At 55.6% G+C, this 21714-nt stretch overlaps 1 protein-coding gene across 1 annotated transcript; it reads left to right on the top strand.

The window, feature by feature from the left end:
- The first annotated feature begins 396 nt into the window (after nt 1-396).
- VASH1 (vasohibin 1) lies at nt 397-18605 on the top strand. Its single transcript, XM_046008805.1, has 7 exons — nt 397-699; nt 6387-6475; nt 7573-7629; nt 9406-9480; nt 12565-12946; nt 13769-13881; nt 14688-18605. The coding sequence occupies exons 1-7, from the start codon at nt 397-399 to the stop codon at nt 14758-14760; spliced, it is 1092 nt and encodes a 363-aa protein (XP_045864761.1). The 3' UTR covers nt 14761-18605.
- Nucleotides 18606-21714: the final 3109 nt, after the last annotated feature.

Here is a 21714-nt window from a genome sequence, read left to right as displayed (position 1 = left end):
GGCCGCAGGTCGGAGCTGTCTGGCCTCAGTTTCCCTCCGACTTTTCTCTCTGCAAGCCCAGACTGCTGCCGTCATTGTTCTCGCTGTCAAATGGGGGAGCTTTGTGAAGGCTGCCAACTTGGGGTGTGTTCTCTTTATTCCGTTTCACAAAAAGAACAAAGCCTCTAAGGCTGACCCCAGACAACCACCTCTCTATCCCCTACTTCACGTTGAGGCACTGATTTTTTTTTTTTTTTCTTATCGAGTAGTATTTTATTGTACAGGAGCCACGCCCTGGTTTCTTAAAGGCGCCTTACGCTCTGTTTGGCCATGTGTTATCTCTGCAGCTGGTGTGTGGGAGGCCCCCTGTGAGCCACCTATTTTTTCCTGCCTCCCACCCCCATCAAGGATTTGGGGATGCCCGGGGGGAAGAAAGTGGCGGGGGGTGGCAGCAGCGGCGCTGCCCCCACTGCCTCCGTCACCCCCTCTGGGGTCAGACGTCTGGAGACCAGCGAAGGGGCCTCAGCCCAGAGAGATGATGAGCCAGAAGAGGAAGGGGAAGAGGACCTGCGAGATGGAGGCATCCCCTTCTTTGTCAACCGGGGTGGGCTGCCTGTGGACGAGGCCACCTGGGAAAGGATGTGGAAGCACGTGGCCAAGATCCACCCCGATGGAGAGAAGGTGGCCCAGCGGATACGTGGGGCCACAGACCTGCCCAAGGTGAGGGATGGGTATGTGTGTGGCTTGGGGGAGGGGGTTGCTTTCCAGGCTTTTAGTCATGTTGGGGCTGGGAAAATAAAACCACGCTTTCCTTTGTGGGGTAGGGGACCGCTGGCATGGTGACACTTTGAAAACACAGATAGGTTGTACCTGTCCAGAAGAATTTTCTTTCTTCTGCCACTGAGGTTCTGTGAGGTCCGCATACCCTGTTTCCAGCAGGCGCTCTTCCATCTCTCTCTCTTTTTTTTTTAAGTTTATTTATTTAAGTAATCTCTACAACCCAGTGGGGCTCGAACTCATGACCCCGAGATCAAAAGTCGCATGCTCTTCTGACTGAGCCAGCCGTCTCTTTTTAAATACCCATGCTTTGTGGGCAGGGCAGCAGATTAACAAATGCACCAGTGTGGCTTACATCTTATTTGCTGAGCCAGTGAACTGTGGGCAGAGAGGTAATGAAGGACTAAGGAGGATACGGGGCTTCAGATATTGAGAAAATATTTTCATGCCCCATCCCGCTGAGTTCCCTGACAGCCTTGCAGAACAAGTGGGCTTTGAGGTCCCATTTTTACAGATAGGAACTCAGGTAGGAACTCAGGGTCCGACAGCTAGTAAGTGACCACAGAGCCAGGACTCAAGACCACAGGTCTCCGGGTTCCATGTCCTCTGCTCTGCTGGAGGCGAGGACTGTCCGAAAAGGGCCTGTGGAGAGGAGTAAAGTTCAATCATCTTTCCGTGTAGAGCTGGCGCCGGGATGACTGTCCTTCAGTTGTGTTCCCCATGAAGGCTCAGGCTGTGTCTCATTCATCTTTGTCTTTCCAGGGCCTTCTGTGCACCTGGCACAGGACAGGCACGGGCATGTATTTGCTGGGTGAAAGAGTGCTTGCTGTTTTCACATGCACAGGTTTTGCGTTTTTTAGCATTACAGTTGAGACTAAGGAAACACTCTCCCTGATGCAGAAATGCCCAAAGAAAAGCACTTGGGGCAAAGGTCAGAGCCCAGTGCTTAGTTGTGCCTCCTCAGGTGAGTAGGGAGCTAGGGACAGCGGCCCTTCACATAGAATAGACATGGAGACTGCCTGTTTTGTTTCATTCTTACCAAGTTATTGGTAGAGCCATCAGAAACTGTCTTCTGGGAAAACGGAATTCAGAGGTTGAAGGCTGAGCAACACCCTCATATTTCCAGGGGAGGTAAAATGTGCATTAATTTTGTATGGCTACATTATTGTCCTATGTAGAAACTTGGAACTTATGAGGCTAATCCCCTATGATTGGACGTTGTTTCTAATATTTGATTCTTAAGATGAACACGGAGGTGAACATTCTAAAACATACATTTGGGGGTCCGTCTCTGATTATTTCCTTGGCATAAATTCCTGGAAAGGAAGCATTGCATCAAAGGATATGAATGTTGGTTTTGATCGCCCGTCTCCCCGTGTGAACTCAAGCAGACCCTCAACCTGTGTGAGCCAGTTTTCTCACCTGTGCGATGGAGTGGACTGTGGAGAAAATTCAGTGAGAGACTATGTGTCAAAGCATTTAACAGACAGTAGTCTGAAGCCGGTGGTTGTTAGCGGATGTTTGTTACCTCTCTGCACATCTTCCGTCAGGAGGGGAGGCTAGATTTCCCACGGGGTCAGCTCCAGGAGGACCAGAGCCCAACATTTCTCCCACAGCAGCAAGCAGGGGGTTGGCAGACAGCTCCCCAACCACCTTGCTTATGTCTAAATCGGGCTGTGGGAGAGTGTGAATGGTTCCCTGCAAAACTGTTACCACTCCCAAAGACTAAAAAAATCCGCAAATTCGTTAGCGACTGGTCTGTAATGTCATCTTGCCATCTTCAGCCTTCGTGTCTAGGAAGGACCCCCATGAAGGAAGGAAGCTCCTGGCCGGGTGTGGAGGGGATGTTGTGACTGACCGTCCCGTGGAGTGGCAGGGGTTTTGTGAGCAGCCTGGAAAAATTCCAGTCTCGCCCTCCTTACACCACGAGACAAAGGTCAGACAGAGAAGCTGCACATCCCTATGAGGTTCCTCTTGGACCTTAGCCCAGAATAGAAAGGAGCCCTAGAGTCTGGGAAGCACTGGGGGTTGGTGCCAGCAGCAGAGATAACCGACCCCTGGGCTGGCCCCTCCCCAAGTGGCAGTGGCCCTGGAGGTAGCGGAGAGGCCCTCTCTCACATCATGGCGGGCCCAAGAGCTATTTTGTTGGGGTGGCGTACTGTTTTAAAAGATCACTGGAGCCAAAATGTTGAATTGGGAGATTTCATATAAAGATCCAGATTTTGGGCACCTTTTCAGAAAATGAGACCATCCGGGAACAGAGAATCTGTGATCCCACATAGCAGCTGGCAGCTGGCCCCGAGGACTCTTTCTCCCTCCCCCAAGGGGCCACAGTCCGCACCACCTCTTGGCCCGCCTGCCTTCCCACTTTTTGCTCCCAGTGCAGCCCCTGCCCTTTGGCTCAGCCTGGGAGCCCCCCCGCCCCCCAGTGTAGTAGTGTGATACAAACAGCTGGGCAGAAAAATCCAGCATATGCAAATCCTGATTCTCTCATAACTGTTTTTATGTAAGGAAGGCACGCAGCCTCCTTGTGCCTCAGTGTCCTCAGCTGTAAAATGGGGGCAGTCACCACAGCGGTGTCCGAGGGATTTCGGGAGGAATTGTTAAAGTGGAGCGTGTGAAAAGGTGAGCACAGAGTATGTGTACCCCGCAAATGGAGCACAGCCCGGGGGTGCAGCAGCCACCACCCCCTCCGGTGCTTTGGGGGAACAGCCTTTAGAGGATGATACAGTCCGTTGAAGGACAGCCCACTTCTAAAAGGATGTCAGGTGCAGGCACACCGTGTGTCCTTACCTAAGAATCTCTCCTTGATGTTCCAAGCTGCTACCACCTTTAAATGCTCAGCGGCCCCTCCTCCCAGCGCCAGCTGCTGAAGGTCTTCTTGACCGTGGCTCTGGCCGCGGAGCTCCTGCAGAATGGGAATCTGGACATCTCCAAAGAAGTAACACGGCCAGCATCAGCATGTGCTGACCAGTCACTTTGGCCCACACGGTAGTGACGCTGGACAGGAATCGAACCTTGGCCATGTGCCAGTCCCTGTTCTAAGGCCTCGACGTGCAGCATCTCCTTTAGGCTGTGAGGTTGGTTCTGTTACAGTGCCCATTTCACACATGAGGCCTCTGAGGCACTGAGAGAGGTTCAGGAACTTGATGCCAGATGGGAAATGGCAGAGCTGGGATTTGGATCGTGATGGTCTGGTCTACCAGCCTCTAGGCCCTCCAACTTCTTGCCCATGCCTTCATCTGTGGGCTGTTCCGCCTCCCAGAATCTTCCCTGTTGTGCTGGTTGAAATGGGCTCCACCAGGAGTTCAGGTAGAGTTCAGGACTTCAGGGGGTCATGGAGCTAGGGTAACCTTTGGCCTTGGTAGTGGAGGAGTCGTCGTCCCGGAAGTGATCTGGGTAGCAGATACCACTCACTGCCACATACCTCACTTAACTACCCCTTGAGACTTCCTGGCTCCTGCTTTACAGGTGGATTTCAGGGAGCAAATCCAGGCTCCTGTCCTAAAGCGGGCCTGGCCATTTGGATGTACAGAATTCTGTGTGTCTGTGTTTTTGAGCAAATGAGTGTGTATGGGAACGTTCAGAATGGCGTCGGCGCTGTCTACACTGGTTAACACACGTAATGTGAGTCATGCAGGTGGCCACACAGCTCCTTCCAGCTAAGCCTCAGTGGTGGGGGCCTTTGAGGCCCCACTTGTGAATCCCACATTTTTCTCTGCCTCTCCTGGAGTCATTTCCTTCTCCCAGAGTAACCAATCCCTAGGTTCTCTGTGAGGGCAGGCGATGCCCTGACCCAAGGCTGGCTCTGGTAAGCGTCGGTGAGGGACCCTCTGACTGGAGCTCCCTCCTTGTTCAGAGTGGCTCAAGGGAGGGCATCTTTTCAGTCTCTATCCAAAACCCCTGGCAGCCCATGGATGGCCTCACTCGAGAAGGGGATGACCCACTTGCCTCTTGGAGACCTTCCTCCTGAGGAGGTCAGGCGCCCTGCTCTTCATGGTACACCGCAAAGGAATTCTTCCAGTAACTCTCCCTCTTCCCCCTCCCCCCATATCCTGATAGGGGGAAGGCTAGGCCAGGCCCACAGAGAGTTCTGGAGCTCATCTGGCTCACAGTGGTCAGGCAGGAAGTGGGAGACCGCCCCCCCGCATGCCCAATCTTGGGACTTTTATCCCCCTGATGACTGTAAGTGGCCACGTCAGTTTGGGCAGCCGTGTGATGTGAAAGGGGAAGTAGCTTCCTCCAGAGAGAGGTGTCAGCTGCTCGGGACTGCCCAGACAGGAAAGAGGGGACCAGCAAGGAAGAGACAGGAAGTTCATGCAGAACTGTTCCTCTGGACTCTCCCAGCCGGGCCTTCCCTCCTGCCGCTTCACTCTTTGGCGTGAGTAGCGGTCTGTCCGAGCCTGTCCTTTGTCCCCCTGCCAGCAGTGGCACCCACACGTGAGTGTGCAGTGATCACTGGCACGTCACCTCCCTCCACATTAGAGCCCCAGACATCGTAGCCCTGTAATTTAGAAGGCTGTGCCCTGTGGGCTCAGCATCTCATGACAGGGAGAACATCTCCCTCCCCAGCCCTACGCCAAGTTCACACAGACAGGGTTCCTGCTTTGCCCTTTGGCTCACCCATACCCCTAGCCATGCAGCCTGAGACTCTCAGGAGCCCCAGCCTGCGGGGTGGTCTCTGTGTGCCCTGGGAGGAAGTTGGGGTGAAGGCATGGGGGGGAGGGGGAGACCTCTCTGTGAGGAGCCTGAGGCTACTTCCCAGCAAGATGTCCTGGTGGCCGAGGGGGAGCCCAGACAGGTGGGCCTTGTCTGGGAAGTCCGGTTCTTCTACCTAAAGAAGTGTGTTTTGTAACCCCAGACAACCCTAGCTGGCACTCCTCTTGGCCACCTCCGCCTCGCTGACTTGTCGCAGCCAAACTGCTAGAATTCATGCCCCCTGGCCTGAGAAGGGGGCTCCTGTGCCTCCATGAAACCCCTCCAAAGCAGCTAGGCCATGGCAAGTAGGTCCCCGGCAAGACCTGTCCCCAAACCTGTTCCTCCGGCAGCGACCACCTCAGCATTTCGGGCTGCGGCTGGAAGGCCCGTGTCTTTCAACACGCCATGATACTGGGCTGTGTTTACCCTCAAGGAAGGAGCACTCCCCCAGCTCAGGCAGGGCCCTGGGGGGCAGGGGGGCAGGAAGGGACACCAGGTGGATCCACTTTGATCCCACACTTGAACCAGAGCAAACCCCAAATGCAAATGAACTCAACCCCAATACTGACATTCTTGTTAAGCCTAGAAGTTAATGAATATGTAAGATTCAAAGCGGGGGGGGGGGGGCAACCTGTGTTTTTCTAAAATTATGGAAGAAGCATAAAATCTAAACATCAACAGAGGCTCCAAATAAGGAACGCTGTCAAGTGCCAGGAGGGAGAGAAATGGCCTTGGTGGGTGGGGGGGTGAGGGGGCTTGACCACAATCTCTGGAAGGAGTTGCCAAGGACAGAGGGTCAGTACAGGAGGGAAGGGGGAATCTGTCTCCAGGTGGCGGCTTCCCTGGGGGCGAGTCCTGGGTGGCGGGAGGGTGGGCTGGAAGCCCCAGGGTGAGCCTCCCTCTTCTGACCAGAGCTCTTTCTCTGCCCCTAGATTCCCATACCGAGTGTGCCTACGTTCCCGCCCTCTACGCCTGTCCCTGAGCGCCTGGAAGCCGTGCAGCGCTACATCAGGGAGCTGCAGTATCCTTCCAGGTTCAGGGTCACGGCCACGCTCTGGCTGGCTTGCTGGTCCAAAGGCCAAGGCTGGCTCGTCCTCAGACAGGGCTGGAGAGGCATCAGCAGAGCCGCCCAGTTCCACAGTCCACACCCGAGTGCCGTTCTCAGGTGTCTCTGTGGCTGTCCAGTGGTCAGCATAGCCGGGCCGTGTGAGGGTTTTATCGGAGGAGGGCTGGACCCGCTCCGGCCTCTCCACCACCCACTTCCCCTTCCTCCGGGTGACACGTAAATGTCTCTTGAGGGACCCGCTGTTAAGATCGTCAAGCCTAGATCCCCCAGTCACAGACCTCCTCCTCAGCTGGCCATCCCTACCAGCAGGAGGAGAGATGGGAAGCTCCCTTGGGCTGTTTAACAGCTGGTTTGAGAAGGATAGGCGGAGGCCAGTGGAGGAGAAAAAGGGAGTTATGCTCCAGGAAGTAACTTGTACATCTTGGAACATTCTCCTGGTTCTTTGCCTTTTTCTTCCTTGTAAGAGGCCAGCTGCCTAGCATGGAAAGACCTGACCCCCCGCACCGCAAGCCTGATTCCTCAGTATCCCTGCTCTGGGCCTCTCCACCCGCTGTGCCTGCCCAGAGCTGTGTGTCCTGAGTCCTCTCCCTAGGCCTTTCCAGCTGCAGATGCGACAGGGATGGAAAGACCAGGCCTGGGGCCTGAGCAGGAGAAAAGACAAACTCATACAGGAAATGAGGTCCAGACCTTCCATTGTCCCAGTGGGGACATTGGAGCCCGAACTGGGGAAGGCGGTTGGCTCAGGAGCAGCTCCTGGCTGTCAAGCTGCACTGGGACCCCCACTCCAGCCTCCTGTCCATGCACATTGCTCCTCAGCTGGTTGGAAAATGACATGCTGCAGAGAGCTGTGCGCTCCGTCTCCCAGCCATGGCTGGCCTGGTGTCCCCTCCTTTCCAATATTCCAGTCTCGAGTGCCTTGTGACAGCACTTTGTGGGGTTCTTATCCAGTCTGTACCCCAGGAGTGCTGGGCCCAGGGTCTGGGGTAGGGGTGAGGGCAGAGGGATGCAGCTCTTCCAGACCCAGCTAGGAAACCCTTAACTGGTACCCGCAGGTACAATCACACAGGGACACAGTTCTTTGAAATTAAGAAGAGCAGACCTCTGACAGGGTAAGTTTGGGGAGCACCCAGCCTAACAGTGCCCCCAGCCAGGTTGGAGTGCCTGGGGAGAGACAGGCAGGGACACTTCCCAGGGGAGCCAGCGAGGGGGAGCAAATACCACCATGGGGCTCTGAGGTGTTCATAAAGGGGGAACTCTTGCCCAGGATGAATATCCAGGGCTCCCTTGATGGAAAGGAAACCTCAAGATCCTTGCTGAGCTGGGAGAGTGATGCGCAGCCCCCACCTTGCCTTGGTGATGACAGAGGGTGTCCCAGGGAGATGTCTAGCCTCATCTTTCTCTCTCTCTTTCTCTCTCTCTTTTTTTTTAAATTAAGAGGTGAGCTTACCAGGAGAGAGCCAGGCCTCCCATTCTCCTTTCCCTGCAACTGTCCACGTACTCCCTGTTGCAGGGGCCTGTCTGCTGGCCCATTTGCCTTATTAGATGCTCTTCTAGTCCTTTAGTACAAGGCCCAGTGTCTGAGAAACAGGGACCCCACAGGAGAGAGCACTGAATCTCTCATTTCCCGTTCCGCCAGTCCTTGTAGGCGCCTGGATGCTTTCACCCCAAAGAAGCCCCAGAGGCACAGGGGTGAAGAATGAATGCCACTGCTGGGTCTGGGGGCTCAGCCCAAAGTTTAAACCCCTGCTTTATTTATTTATGAGAGAGAGAGACAGAGCAAGTGAGCCCAAGTAGGTAGACTGGCAAGCAGAGGGAGAGGGCGAAGCAGGCTCTCTGCTGAGCAAGGAGCCTGTTGTCGGGCTCAATCCCAGGACCAATGACCTGAGCTGAAGGCAGCCACTTAACTGAGCCACCAGGCACCCCTAAAACCCTGTGTTTTAAAAATTATGTGAATTTGACATCTTTCTCCACATATAATCTGTCCATGTTTGCTTTCTTATAAAAAATACTTAAAATGGTCTGTTTGCTAACCGTCTTAATTACCCCTTCTCCAAAAAGCCCTGGGTAGAATCCAGCCTCTCTAACCCAAGAGCTTTGCTCTTACTGTCCTGTGGCTGCTGGGTGCTGGAGGCCCCGCTCCAGCCTCAGGACGATGGAGGAATCCAGCACCCTCCTGGGCAAAATCAGTGGCCAGATTGCGTTCCCCAGCCTGGGAGCAGCACTTAATGAGGAAGGAACCAGGCCTCAGGGATAGTCTGTCCCAAAGTGGCCTGAATTGCAAGTTCAGGAACAGGCTGGGTCGTCACTGTACGGCTAACTGCCCGAGAGAGCCTGTGTCTAGGCTCCAGGCAGCTGGCCAGCTGCGGCGGGGGCAGTTGTAATCAATTACAAGCTCTCTGGAGAAGCCATGGTTGAGTCAAGAGTGTTCACTGTGCTCTGAAAGGGACAAGAGCAATGCCAAGGTCCCAGCATCCTTGGCATGCTTTCCCACTGGCCCCCACAAACACCATCCTCATAGAAGGCCTCCAGCCCCGTGGGTGTCAAAGACCTGCCTACCAGGGCACGCCCCCCCCCCCCCCCCCCCCAGTTCATGCTTCCCTCTCCCAGAAGTCTTTGGAGTGGGAGAAGTCTGGGGTGGGAGGAGGAAATGAAAGGAGGGTAGGAAAGGTGGATGGGGCCTCCTTCTTTATCTTTAGTGCCTGCCTCTTCTCCCACCCCTCAGGCTCAGGACAGATTGGGTTGGGGATTGGGGGGGATGCTGGGCCTGAACTGGGGCTCTCTGTCCTGTAGCACTTCTAGACCACCTGCTCCCTCCTGCTGACCCTCCCCCACTGGAAGGGACTGGAGGCTGTGTCCTTATCATCGTTCTGATTCCCTTCCCCCAGGCTGATGGACCTGGCCAAGGAAATGACCAAAGAGGCTCTGCCAATCAAATGCCTGGAAGCCGTGATCCTGGGAATGTATCCTTCCTTGGCCCTCAGAGACTAGGGGCAGGTGAGCTCGCCTCTCTGGGCTCCAGCTTCCTCCTCCGGAGGGGGAGGGCTGAATGAGCTCCGAGGCCCTCCCAGCAGTCATGAACTTGGTCCCAAAGTGAAGGAGCTCTTGGGGGACTCAGTTCCCAGCACCTCAGTTGCTCACTTTCCAGGCTTATTAGGCCAATCTTCACCCCCCCCCCCCCCCCCGATTTTATTTATCTGAGAGAGAGAGTGAGAGAGAACATGAGTGGTGACAGGAGGGAGAGGGAGAAGCAGGCTCCCTCCTGAGCAGGGGGCTCTCAGCACCAGGCTCTATCCCTTCCTGGGATCCTGATATGAGCTGAAGGCAGATTCTTAACTGACTGAGCCACCTGCACCCTTAGGCAGGTCTTTTTTGAATCTTGTAGACAGCGTGACTGTGTTCTCTGAACCCACAATCTGGGCGTACTGTCTCACAAAGGCTGTTGTACCATTTCTGAGAATCAGACAGTCTGGGAGAAGCTATTTGAATGCCCAAATGTTGGCATTTCCAGGACACATTGATTCGTGGAGATGATGGATGGGGTCTTTGAAACAAAAATGCCTCTTTAAAAAGGCAGAGTTTCTGGGTCACCCCCATGCAAAGGGCAGACTGAGGCCTATAGCTGGGTCACCAGGGTAGTGAGATGGGACAGCCCAGCCCCGAGTCAGAGCAGGAGGGAGACAGGTGTTCATGGCCTTTTCTCTGCTCGAATTCGTCTGTGCCTTAGATACAGCCTTTCGTTTTGCTTCATGACAGAAAATATTAAGCCTGTAAAATGGACCAATATAATGAATCCCACGTGCCCATCACTCAGTCTTGCCAGTCTTGATTCATCCCTGCCCAGCCGTCCCATCTCCTGCTTCCCATAGTACCTTAAGTATTCTATCTCCCCACCCCTGGTATGGGTGCCTGGCTTAGCGCTGCAGAGAGGGCCGGGGGCCAGCTGCCTACCAGAACGAGGACTCCACTCCCTGGGGAGGAGAACATGACAGTCAGGCCAGGAGCACAGCTTCTCCAAGGAAGACTGTGATCCAAGGGGAACCCCCCAACCCCTCATAGACACACCTATCTTAAATTATACACCAAGACCCCAGGGGCGCCTCCTTAGCCCCCCTCCCTCAGAGGCCCCCAGAGCTAACTCCACTGTGGTGGTGGTTTGCTGACAAGCAGGTCCGCTCAGTAGAGCCTGAGAGCATGGCCCTGTCCAAAGGGTTCTTGGAGGGGATGCGCCTGAGGCCAGCCTGCAAACTTGGGGCCGTTGCCGCACCCCCTTTGGGACCCCACATCGTCGTCTTCAGGAGGCTCCACCCACACTGTAGGAGGGAGAGGAGGGGGACTCTGCTTCCTCCTTCCGGAGCTCACCTGAACCTGGCCCAGGCAGGATCCCACAGTCTCAGAGGCCTTTCAGAGTTTACCTGGGGTCTCCTGGACAGGAAGATGACAAGAGCAGCTCTCATCTGGCCTGGGGCCCCTCCCTCTGGCCCCCACAGGACGGCCACAGCCCCCCAGCTTGCCGTGCACACGGTGGGTGCTGTACTGAGTTTACTCCTGTGCCTTGTCCTTGGGGCACCCTGGGTGCCTGCCTTGTTCATCTCTGCACCCTCAGGCCCTCACATGGAGTCGGGCTCAGTAAGTACCATAGTGACTGAAAGCACAGACTGTAGGGACAGGTGGACCTGGACCTGAATCCTAGCTCTGCCTCTTACTGTGTGACCCCAAGCTAGCCCCTCAGGGCCCTCCTCTGTCAAAGGGCACACTGGTTGTTCCTGCCTTGCAAGGTTATTAGGAAAACCGAACAAGACAGTGCGTGGAGGACACTTGGCACAGGGCCTCTCCGGGGCACCTGTTCCAAGCTCTTACCGGTTCATCTCCTTCGACTCATTTGCTCACGGAGTACTACTGGGTGCTTGGCTCTGGGCTGAGCCCCAGAAAGGCATCAAGAAACGTGGGCAGACAAGATCCCTGCTCTCAGGGGCGCCTGGGTGGCTCAGTGGGTTAAGCCGCTGCCTTCGGCTCAGGTCATGATCTCAGGGTCCTGGGATCGAGCCCCGCATCGGGCTCTCTGCTCGGCAGGGAGCCTGCTTCCCTTCTTCTCTCACTGCCTGCCTCTCTGCCTGCTTGTGATTTCTCTCTGTCAGATAAATAAATAAAATATTTTAAAAAAAAAAAAAAAGATCCCTGCTCTCAGAAGTTTGCGTTCTAGCGGGGGACACAAAGATAAGCCAGCAGACAAAAGTCAAATCATTAGCGTTTGTGGTGAGCGTGTCATGGAGGAAAGAAACAGAAAAGCCCACTCGCATGAGAAGGCGAGGTCAGCCATGACCACTGGGCCTAAGGCAGGAGAGGGGCAGGCTAAGGTGGGTAGGAGACGGGCCTCTGGTCGAAGGGAAGAGCTGAGCAGAAGGTCCTGGGCGGGAAACGAAGGACGGAGAGACTGAATGAGTGCGGCGGGCGGGGTGAGAGGCCAGAGTGGGCAGCTGGCTCAGGCCGTGCTGGCCTCCTGGGCCCCGGGAGCTTGGCTGTTTGAGGGCAGTGGGCAAGCACGTATGGACTGGGGAGCAGCAGCGAGAGAGAGAGAACAGAACCGTCTGCGTGGGGGAGGAAGTGTGAGAGAGAGAGGGAATGTGAGAGAATGTGTGTGAGAGCGAGTGGGGGGGGGTGGGGGGAAATGTGTGCGGCTGACAGGAGGAGGGAGACAGTGGTGTGGCAGGGGCCTCCTCAGCCCTCCTTCAGCCACCAGAGCTCTGGGGAGCCCTGCAGTTTGCAGCAGGGAACTCACTGTTAGCTACTAATAGTTCGTGAGCCCCCCCTTGACATCCTAGCGGCCTTGAATGACTGAGAGCCCTGACCCTACAGGTTACTTTATTGAGCATCTACTGCATGCCAGGCTCCGGGCAGGAGGACAGGGGTCGCCCTCGGGAGCCAGGGTGGAGGGCCCCCTGGGCTGTGGGTCCCGGGGTCGGGGTCGGGGTCAGGTTGCTGGGGGGGGGGGGGGGTGGCTCCTGCGCCTCTGCTGGCTGTTTCCTTAGCTGGGCTGGCGGGCCCAGTTACCTCACCAACAGCATGCCCACCCTGGAGCGCTTCCCCATCAGCTTCAAGACCTACTTCTCAGGGAACTACTTCCGCCACATAGTGCTGGGAGTGAACTTCGGCGGCCGCTACGGGGCGCTGGGCATGAGCCGGCGCGAGGATCTGATGTACAAGCCGCCGGCCTTCCGCACGCTCAGCGATCTCGTGCTGGACTACGAGGCCGCCTACGGCCGCTGCTGGCACGTGCTCAAGAAGGTGAAGCTGGGCCAGTGCGTGTCCCATGACCCGCACAGCGTGGAGCAGATTGAGTGGAAGCACTCGGTGCTGGACGTGGAGAGGCTGGGCCGCGAGGACTTCCGCAAGGAGCTGGAGCGCCACGCCCGCGACATGCGGCTCAAGGTCAGTGCGGCACCAGGTGGGGGGGTGGGGAGCTGCCCCCTCCCCCTCCTCCAGCGGCTCCTGTTGCTGGAGCCCTACTAGGTCTTCAAGGGAGCAGGTTGGACCTAGAATCGGAGCCAAGAGTTTCCTATTCTTTTTTTTTTTTTTAAAGATTTTTATTTATTTATTTGACAGAGAGCACAAGTAGGTAGAGAGAGAGAAGGAAGCAGGCTCCCTGCTGAGCAGAGATTCCCAATGTGGGGCTTGATCCAAGGATCCTGGGATCATGACTTGAACCAAAGGCAGAGGCTTTAACCCACTGAGCCACCCTGGTGCCCTAAGAGTTTCCTGTTCTTTGGCATTGTGATTCCCAATCTGTTTGGTGCTAAGGACTTCCCACCTTATTTGCCCCTCTCCAGCATCCCCATCATATACCCCATGTTTCAAAAATTCAGGTCAAGCTGATCATGTCATATGAAAGATGTTTCATTTGCTTTTCTCATTTTTCTTAATCATGCATAACTGCCAGTCTGAGCTTCCGTGTGGCTTGAGATTACCAGTGTCCCCCCTGGGACTGGTAGGTTCCCAGCCCAGAACGCAGAGGCTGCTTCCCCAGCTGTTGCACTGGGCATGGGTAAATGGCCCTTTTCTCCAGGGCTTCTTACAGTATCACAAAGCTCAGTGTCTTCCCCCTAAGTGCAAGCTGCCCAGCTGGGGAACCCTTACCCCAGCAGCTTTAGTTCCTAGGAAACAGGTTTGGGATGACCCCTGGGAAACAGGGCAGCCTCAGGAAAGGAGGGGCTCCAGGAAGCCCTAAGTGTGTCTTTGTTTCTTACTCCACAGATTGGCAAAGGGACCGGCCCTCCCTCCCCCACCAAGGACCGGAAGAAGGACGTTTCATCCCCGCAGCGGGGCCAGTCCAGCCCCCACCGCAGGAACAGCCGCAGTGAAAGGCGGTGAGGGATGGGGTGATGGGGTGGTGCCTGGGGGAGCCTGAAGGCAGCTTTTCCCTCCCATCTTCTAGATCCCTGTCTCTCTCTCACCCTTTTCTCACCCTTCCCTTTTTTGTCTCTCCTCCCCAGAGGATGTGGGTTGGTGGATTGCTGTCCCATTTCCCCCCCGGGGAAAACCACACCCAGTGGCCCACTGGCTACCCTGTGGGTTAGGGTTAGGGTTAGGTGGGACGGAGGTGGTGATGGGTGGGCTCCCACCAGACAATGAGTTCTCCCAGGGAAAGGTTAACATCAGATAGCAGCTGGTGGATGGTTTTAAGCCTAACTTTTGCCCTGCAGCTCTGGTGTTTGCCTCCATCTAGATGGCAGAAACATCCCATTAAAATACCAGGCCGCCTCCTCTCCTCTCTCTCCTACTGGTAGATCTGGCTCTTGCTCTAATGTCATTATCATTCCCGGATGATTAAGGAGCATAAGCAGGCCTCCTGTGGGCAGTGTCATTCCTTTCCACCCGGGAGGCTTTGGTAGGGAACCGCTTCCCAGTGCAGAGGGCTACACAGTTGAGCTGTTCCTGCCAGCTGCCGAGGAGGGGGCCTCCAGCAAAGAGCAGGACCCTGTAAGAGAGTGTGGGGACCACACGCAGCATGGGTTCCAGGAGCACACTCCCACATGGACTTCGCTGCTGCCTCTACGGCACCTTCAAGATTGGAGGGGGAGCTCCCAGAAGCAGCCACTCTTTGTTCCCTCCTCCCCCACCTCCCTGCCAAGCCACTCATCCCTACCCCTTCTCCATTCTCTTTTCTCTGCAGGCCGTCGGGTGAGAAGAAGCCTTCTGAGCCCAAAGCCATGCCAGACCTCAATGGTTACCAGATTCGGGTGTGAGGCATGGGCCAGTAACCCAGCCTTGCCACTACTGGGGGCCGGCATCCATCTGCCAGAACCAGCCTCGTTCGTGGGGAGGGAGGGGCTGGTGATGGGGGGGCAGGGCAAGAGGCAGCAGGAAGAGCCTGTCTCAGCTCAGCCTCCCAAGCTGCTGCCCCTCTCACTGGGCCAAGACCCCTAACTTTGGGCCAAGAAGCAGTTAGTATTTTCTTTGGAGTTTTTAACCCAATAACTGAAGTTTAAAGTGTTTGGGAAAGCTGAAAAAACTAATGGATCTGCCCATCGCCAGAAGGCCAGTGCTTAGGAGATCAAAGTCCCGCAAGGCTGGGCAAGGAGGGGTTGCTGGCTCTGCTGGTGTCTCTCTGGGACTTGGATCCATCCAGTCTGTGGGAAATCTCCAAGCCCCACTTAGCCTGCGGCAGGAGGGATGGAGGTGTTCCTCCAGTTCTGCCTGCTGTGGCAGAATCTTGACCCAGGGAACGGGAAGCAGGGTAGAAATCATCCTGGGAAAGGGCTGTGTAGCCAGTATCAGGAACTCGGCACAAGGCCACATGTGCCCCAAGAGCAGAGCCCAGGGCCCAGGAGAGCCCTCGTGCCCTTGTGGCCCATGGACAGTGCTGTGCGGGCTGTAGGAGAGCCCAGGAGGGACCTCTGGAGGGAGAGATCCCAGGCCCCTACCTGGTCTCCTGGCTTAGTCCAGCTCTGCCTGTTGCTTGAGCTGGGAGGGGGGGGGGAGGGGGCTCCCTGCAGAGGGGCTGGGCTTTGCCAAGGGCCCAGAACTGCACTGCGCTCAGTGTGACTGTAGGGACTGAGCCGACCTGGTGGGTCCAGGAACTGTGGCTGGGGAGAGAGTGGGACACCCAGGCCGAGGGCTATCCCCTGGCAGTCCCCAAGGGTTGGGTGGAGGCACTGCAACTCCCCCCTTTCTGTTACCTCAGTCCTTGCTGTGAAAAGAAGACCCGATCAGGATGCCTGTGCCTCAGGCCTGTGTCCTCTCATTCAGCAGCCCATCTAGGTTTGGGGGTACCAGTGATGATCACGGCTTGTCAGGGAAGAATCTGAACAGCTGGGAGTCTGCACAGCCTGCCTGTCCAGTGTGAGATACCTGGCGGGCAAGTGAGAAGTGGAAAGAAGTTGGCAGGGTTGGGAGAAGGTTCTAGAGGCTGAAGCAACAAGGCGGTGGTGGGACAAGTGTGCAGCTGGCCACACAGAGGAGCAGAGCCTGGGGACAGGGGAGTGTAAGTGAGAGAAGGATGTGGGGAAAGTTGAGAATCAGGCTGCGTGGGGAATAGTGAGTTCTCTGCTGCTGGCAGTGTCCAAGCAAAGCCTGCCCGGCTACTTGTCGGGAAGCTGTAGAGCGGATTCAGGTGATGGAAGGGCAGCTGGGTATGATGACCGGTAAGGTTTCTTTTCACCAAGAGGCTGTGATTCAGCCAGGGCCTGGGCCCTGGAAAAGGGAGGATCAGAACCAGAATGGTAAGCTCACACGCCCTCAGGGCCAGGAGGGGGTTCAGAGAGGGGGCTGCAGGGCTGGGTGGTCACTGTGGCGGCTGAAGCGGCTACTCCTGCTGCGCTGTTCTCAGAGAGGGGCCCTACCTCGCCAGATAGTCTGATTTTTTTTTTTTCCCCAGAAGCCAGAACTCTGGATTTTTGCATGAAATATCCTGACTTTCAAATGTTGGCAATCAGTTCAGAAAACTTAAAAACCTAACATGAACGAGGATACCAGTTTGTAATATGAGGTAGAGAGCGCTTGTGCTGGGTAGAAGTCCACTGAGAGGCTTTGAGGTGGAAATTGTGAAAGTTCTAGGCTTCCCAGGGCAGGCTGGGCCAGGGCAGGGTCCTTGCCACGGAAGCTGCTCACAGGGAGGGCAGCTGGCCCATGTCTATCTTCCTTACTCTCCTTGCAGACCAGAGACCCACTAGGGTCCCCAGCAGGAGTGGAGTGGAGACCAGGGAGATGGATGGGGTGAGGGAACTGGAGAAAAGAGGGAGGGAGTGAGATAGGATGCTTTTGCTAATGCGAGTGCCCGTCAGGGAAGCACCAGAGGCTGGCAGCTCTTCACACCAGCAGGAAGCCAGCTGGGCAGTCCCTCGGGTTCCTCAGGGTTCACCAGGCCCTGCGGAGGCACCTAACGTGCCCTTGGACTGTACCCCAGCCAGGCCAATTCCAGAGCTGTTGTGACCCCTGACTCACCATCCCATCCCATCCTGGTTCTCAGGTCATGGGGTGGTGGTCCCCACGTTCCCCACATTGGCCTGAGGCAGAGATGGCTCACTTGGGGAGGTGTGCTGCTGAAAACGAACAAGGCCTTTCCTGGGTCTCCATGTGGGTGCCTCGTGCAAGCCACTCATCAGCAGGGGAGGGGACTCAGTCACCCCTGTAGATCCCCACGGCTTGAGGGAAGACGGATGCAAGGGGGTTGGGGTCAGGGAGACGGGAAGAAACTGCTCAGGCCGCAGGCTCCTTCCCACAGTGGTCTGGGAGAAGGAAGTGGAATGAGGCCCACCCCTGTTGCTGCCTGCAGGAGGGAGCTGATCACCCTGAGCTGGGAGCCCCCAGCACACCCTCTCCTCGCTGAGACCTAGGGCCTGTGAAGGCCACCACAGGATACAGCGGTGCTTTTTAATTTATTTTTAACATTTCTCCTATGTAGCAAGCCCTCCTCCCCTCCTGAGCGTGTTTACACAGGCTCCGCTCCCCGGGGCTGGCCTGACTGCTCCCTTCTGGAGAGGCAGAGGAAGGGACTTTGGGGCCTTAAGTCACCATCCTTGGTTTCACCTCATCTTACTTCCTGTGAGGAACAGGGGCCTGGCTCCTGACTCAGGACTGCCTTCCAGCACTCAGTGGGGGCTCCTCTGCCCCCAGGAGTGGGGGGGCTGCTGACCGAGGAGGCCCCAAGGTGAGGTCAGAAAAAGCTGCTTAATGAAGGGTAGGGGTGGCAGTGAGTGCTCCCCAAAGCCCGCCTCCTCGTGCTCAGTGCCAGCTCCCAACACTGGGAAGCTGGGTTTAGAGAGCCTTCCTGCCCACCCAACTGCCAGTCCTCTCCCTCCCATGGCCTCAACACAGTCATGTTCGCCTCACCCATCATGCCAGACCTCATCCTTCCTGGGCGTGGACACGTGGGGAGGGTAGCAGCCCCCTGGCCGGGGAGTCACAAAGCCTGGAGCCGGGGTCCCGAGGAGCAGAAAGGGCCATAAGCCAGCTGTGTCTGTTTTCTGGCCCTCACTGTCAGCACACGCCCCAATTCCTTCCATCTCAAACTCGACCTTCTGGCTCTGAGATGGGGTCCAGTTTTGGTCAGCAGCATGCCCAGAGGCCCGTGTGTCCATGTGCACCTGGGTCTCCTGCCTGAGTGTCTTTCTGGCTTCGATGCACCAACATCCCCAGGCCCATCCTCTGGCCTTGAACTGCAGGCACGTGCAAGGCAGGCCAGCATACTGTGTTCTTTGTGCCCGAGCACCCCTGTGCTGAAGACTCTGTTCGCTCCCGCTGAGGAACCAGCTGAAGTGTGGGAGGGGGCCCGCCCCAGGCCGGGCAGTCTGCTGTGGTGCTAGCTGCAAGCCCATCAGTGTTGACCCCCTTGCCACATCCTGGTGCTCCTGAGTCCCAAGTTCCCCTTTCTCTCGGGTGTGCTTGGCCCAGGGGGCTGGTGATGGGGGCCACCCCTCCCTCAAGCTTTGTGTTGGGCTGCCTGTGGGACCAGACTTTGTCCTTCCTGCTCTTTCCGTGTCAGTATTGCTCCCTCTTCTCTCACTTTTACACCCCTCATCGCCGTGCTCACTTTTTTCCTGAAATGAATAAAAGCTCCCCGGCTCCGGTTGCACGGGCCGGGCAGAAACCACATGGAAGCCTTGTCTCCTTTCCTCTGGATGCCGGGGCTGCAGCCCCCGCCCCCCCCCCCCCCACACCAGTGCCAGCCTCGGTGGCTCCAGGAAGAAGCTGGCTAGAAGTGAGGGGAGCCCCAAACCAGCCAACGGGAAAACCTGAAGCCCCTGCAGTCGTCGTGAAACTTCTGGGGTCCCAGACTATCCCCCTCAGCCTGCCTGAGCCACTCTGCTCTTGTTAACCCCAACCTAGGAGATCTTTCCTGCTGGCTGTAAATGAACCCTTCCCCTTCACACAGCCAGCTTGAGCCCCGCAGGCCGGCATCTGTTCCTCCCATCCTGGTTCCCAGCAGTCCCCCAGGGACAGAGGAGGAAGGAGGAGTATTCCCCTAGGAGGAAAGGTTATTTCAGGAAAGCATAGCAACAGGGATCTGAAATCGCTCCTCAGCACAGTTGCCCACAGTCTCAGCATGGAATCCATGGTGGTTACAGCCACCGGTCTGGAGAACACCTATGGTTCCACCCATCACCCCTGCTCCAGGTCCAGGCCCCTTCCCATGTTTAAGACTAGCCCAACCATGGCAACCAGACTTGCACAGAAATAGCTCTTAGTCCTCACAGCCTTAGTTTTCACATGTACCCTTCTTTCCTCTGCTCTCCTTCCATTCAGCTGAGAGTAACACCTGAACTTGTAAGAAGAGGTGGGGTATTGCCTCCTCATTCCAGCCGATTCCCACTAAGTCCTGTGCTAACCAGCAAGACTCCCTCACTTCCAGGGGTATGGTGGTAAAGCATGGCAGCCAGGAAGGGAGGCGGTCTGTTGGAATCCATGAATGTCTCAGACTGTATTTTACAGAGAGGCAGTTTTGTTCCTTACAGGCTCATTTAAGTCCAATTTAAATGATACCCCCAAAAAACCCCTTCGGTAAAGGTAACCAGAATCTGTGACTAATGTGGATTGTACACCTTTACCAAAAGGCAACATTATACTGTACACATTCAAGTCCAGCTAAAATACCCAGTCAGGGTCTGTGGGTAGACTACAGTGATATGGCTCATTCACAGTGGGACCCCTGGATTGCTGGTGTACAAATGAGGGGGGGTCAGTGCTGGGACCAGAGTCCATCATGAGTTCAGCAGGCTCACTGTGGACACTGCTTAGAATTGACAGGTAAATATCATCATAGACTTCTGGGAGGATCCAGACCCAACTTACAGTGTATGGTGTGGGGGGGGGGGGTACCTCATTTCCTGCTGCCCTGTTTCTTCCAGGCTCTCAGCATGTCCCAGCCTCATTTAGGCACATGACTGATTTGTGTTGGACTTTCAGATGCAGGTGGCATTTCTTGGAGCCCTGAACATGGAGAGGTCGAAATCTTGTCACCCCTATCTGCCAGTATCTGACCTCTTGACCACCACTCTGGAGGGCAGTGGTGACAAGAGGAGGTGGTCATAACAAAGACCCAACCAAATGGCCCCGACCTGAGCTGCCTGCTAACTCTTAAGTGTTTGCCAAGGGACTATGGGACCAGCTGCTGAGGCTTGGCAGGTGGTGGAGATGGGCCACCTCAGGTTGGCCAGAGGGACAGCTCTCTGGGGATATGCACTACCTCCAACCTCCAATAAGAAAGGGCTTGGTCATGGGAAAGATGATACCTCCCAGAATTTAAGTGTAGAGACTCCAGTCTTCTCTCCACAGCTGTGTACGGCCTCAGCAGCAGAGGACCTGAGGAGGCATGGGGCCGAAGGCAGAGTCGCCTTGGAAACACATTTGGTTCACACTCTCCTAATGGGGGTGGAAGCTGGACCCACCAGGCTCTCATCTGACTAGTCCCTGCCTAGAATAGTTTGGTTTTGCGCATTTGCTCAGGAAGGGGGAGGCGCACCAGGATGAGGCTGGAAGGGTTGGTTTGAAAGTCCACTCTCTCCTCAGGTGGAAACTAGAGGAGGGAGCCCTCTCCGACTCCTGGGAGAAGAGAGGCCACACTATGCATTACGTACGCAATCAAAAAACAATCCTCTGGTTAGTTGTTACACCAGGGAAAGAACTGGGGAGAAAAACAAAACAAAGTTTAAAGATACAAGCCAGCAGCAGGCCAGTTGGTGAGTTCCCTTCTCCCAGCCCCACCCACCATGGGTCTGCCCTACAAGATAACCGGTCTCTCCTACTCCAGGAGAGGCTGTGTCTGAGGAGTGTGGGGGTGCCAAGGAATAAAACAAAGGAGATCCTCAATTTACCTCTTTGGGAATTGGATTTCCTCAGATGTAAATAAAGGTAATAGACGAACGCGGGCACTGCCACCACATGGCGTGGTCCACGGACAGTGGGTGTGGAAGCATTGTTTGAACTTAATAAAAGTCTGTGCAAATGGTGACTCAGGAAAGCCTCCAGGCCAGGAAAGGGGCTCTGAGGATACACCTCAAAGCTTAGAGCTGCAAAATAATGCTTTGCCCAGAGGCAAACCACACAGCCAGGCTGGCGAGAACTACCACCCTCAACGCCTACCAATGATACTCTTCAAGTCTTAGCATCCCTTGCTTGCCAAAGCCCAAATGGCACAATTTCAGGTCTGAAAATTCCTCACAAGTGGAAAAGATTGTAACTTTAATTCCCATTTCACCAAGATAAAAACACAAGAAGGAATGAACTTACCCCCAGTCACCAAATGACCATGCCAACATGACAAGCAGTGTTCCTTATCCCTGGCTGTTTTCTTTTGGCTGAATCCCAGCCCAGGTGGTTCCACAGAAGCACCAGGTAACTTTAAATAATTCAGATTCTCAGAGGCTGATTCAGGCAAGGCAGGAAGCCACACCTAGTTTCAGGGCCTCGCATGGGCACGTGGGCTTCATAGACCTGCTGCAGAAGGAGGTGGGAGGAAGATGAAAGCACCAGCAGAATGAGGCCCAGGAGGGAAACCTTTCCAGCAACAGATGGGCACAGTCCAGCTCTGACTCCAGCGTGGACAAGATGATCAGAAATAGGCACTGAACAAGAGGCAACTGGCAGGTACACGTGCCTTGCCCGGCTGTCGTGGCTTTGACCAGGAAAATGCTGCTCACCCCACGTTCCATACAGACTCTCCTTTAATGCATGTGGACCAGGGGAAGGTATAGGGGCAGACG

The sequence above is a fragment of the Meles meles genome, chromosome 6 (assembly GCF_922984935.1).
Source record: "Meles meles chromosome 6, mMelMel3.1 paternal haplotype, whole genome shotgun sequence".
Lineage (NCBI taxonomy): Eukaryota > Metazoa > Chordata > Mammalia > Carnivora > Mustelidae > Meles > Meles meles.
This window is presented reverse-complemented; position numbering and strand designations above follow the sequence as displayed.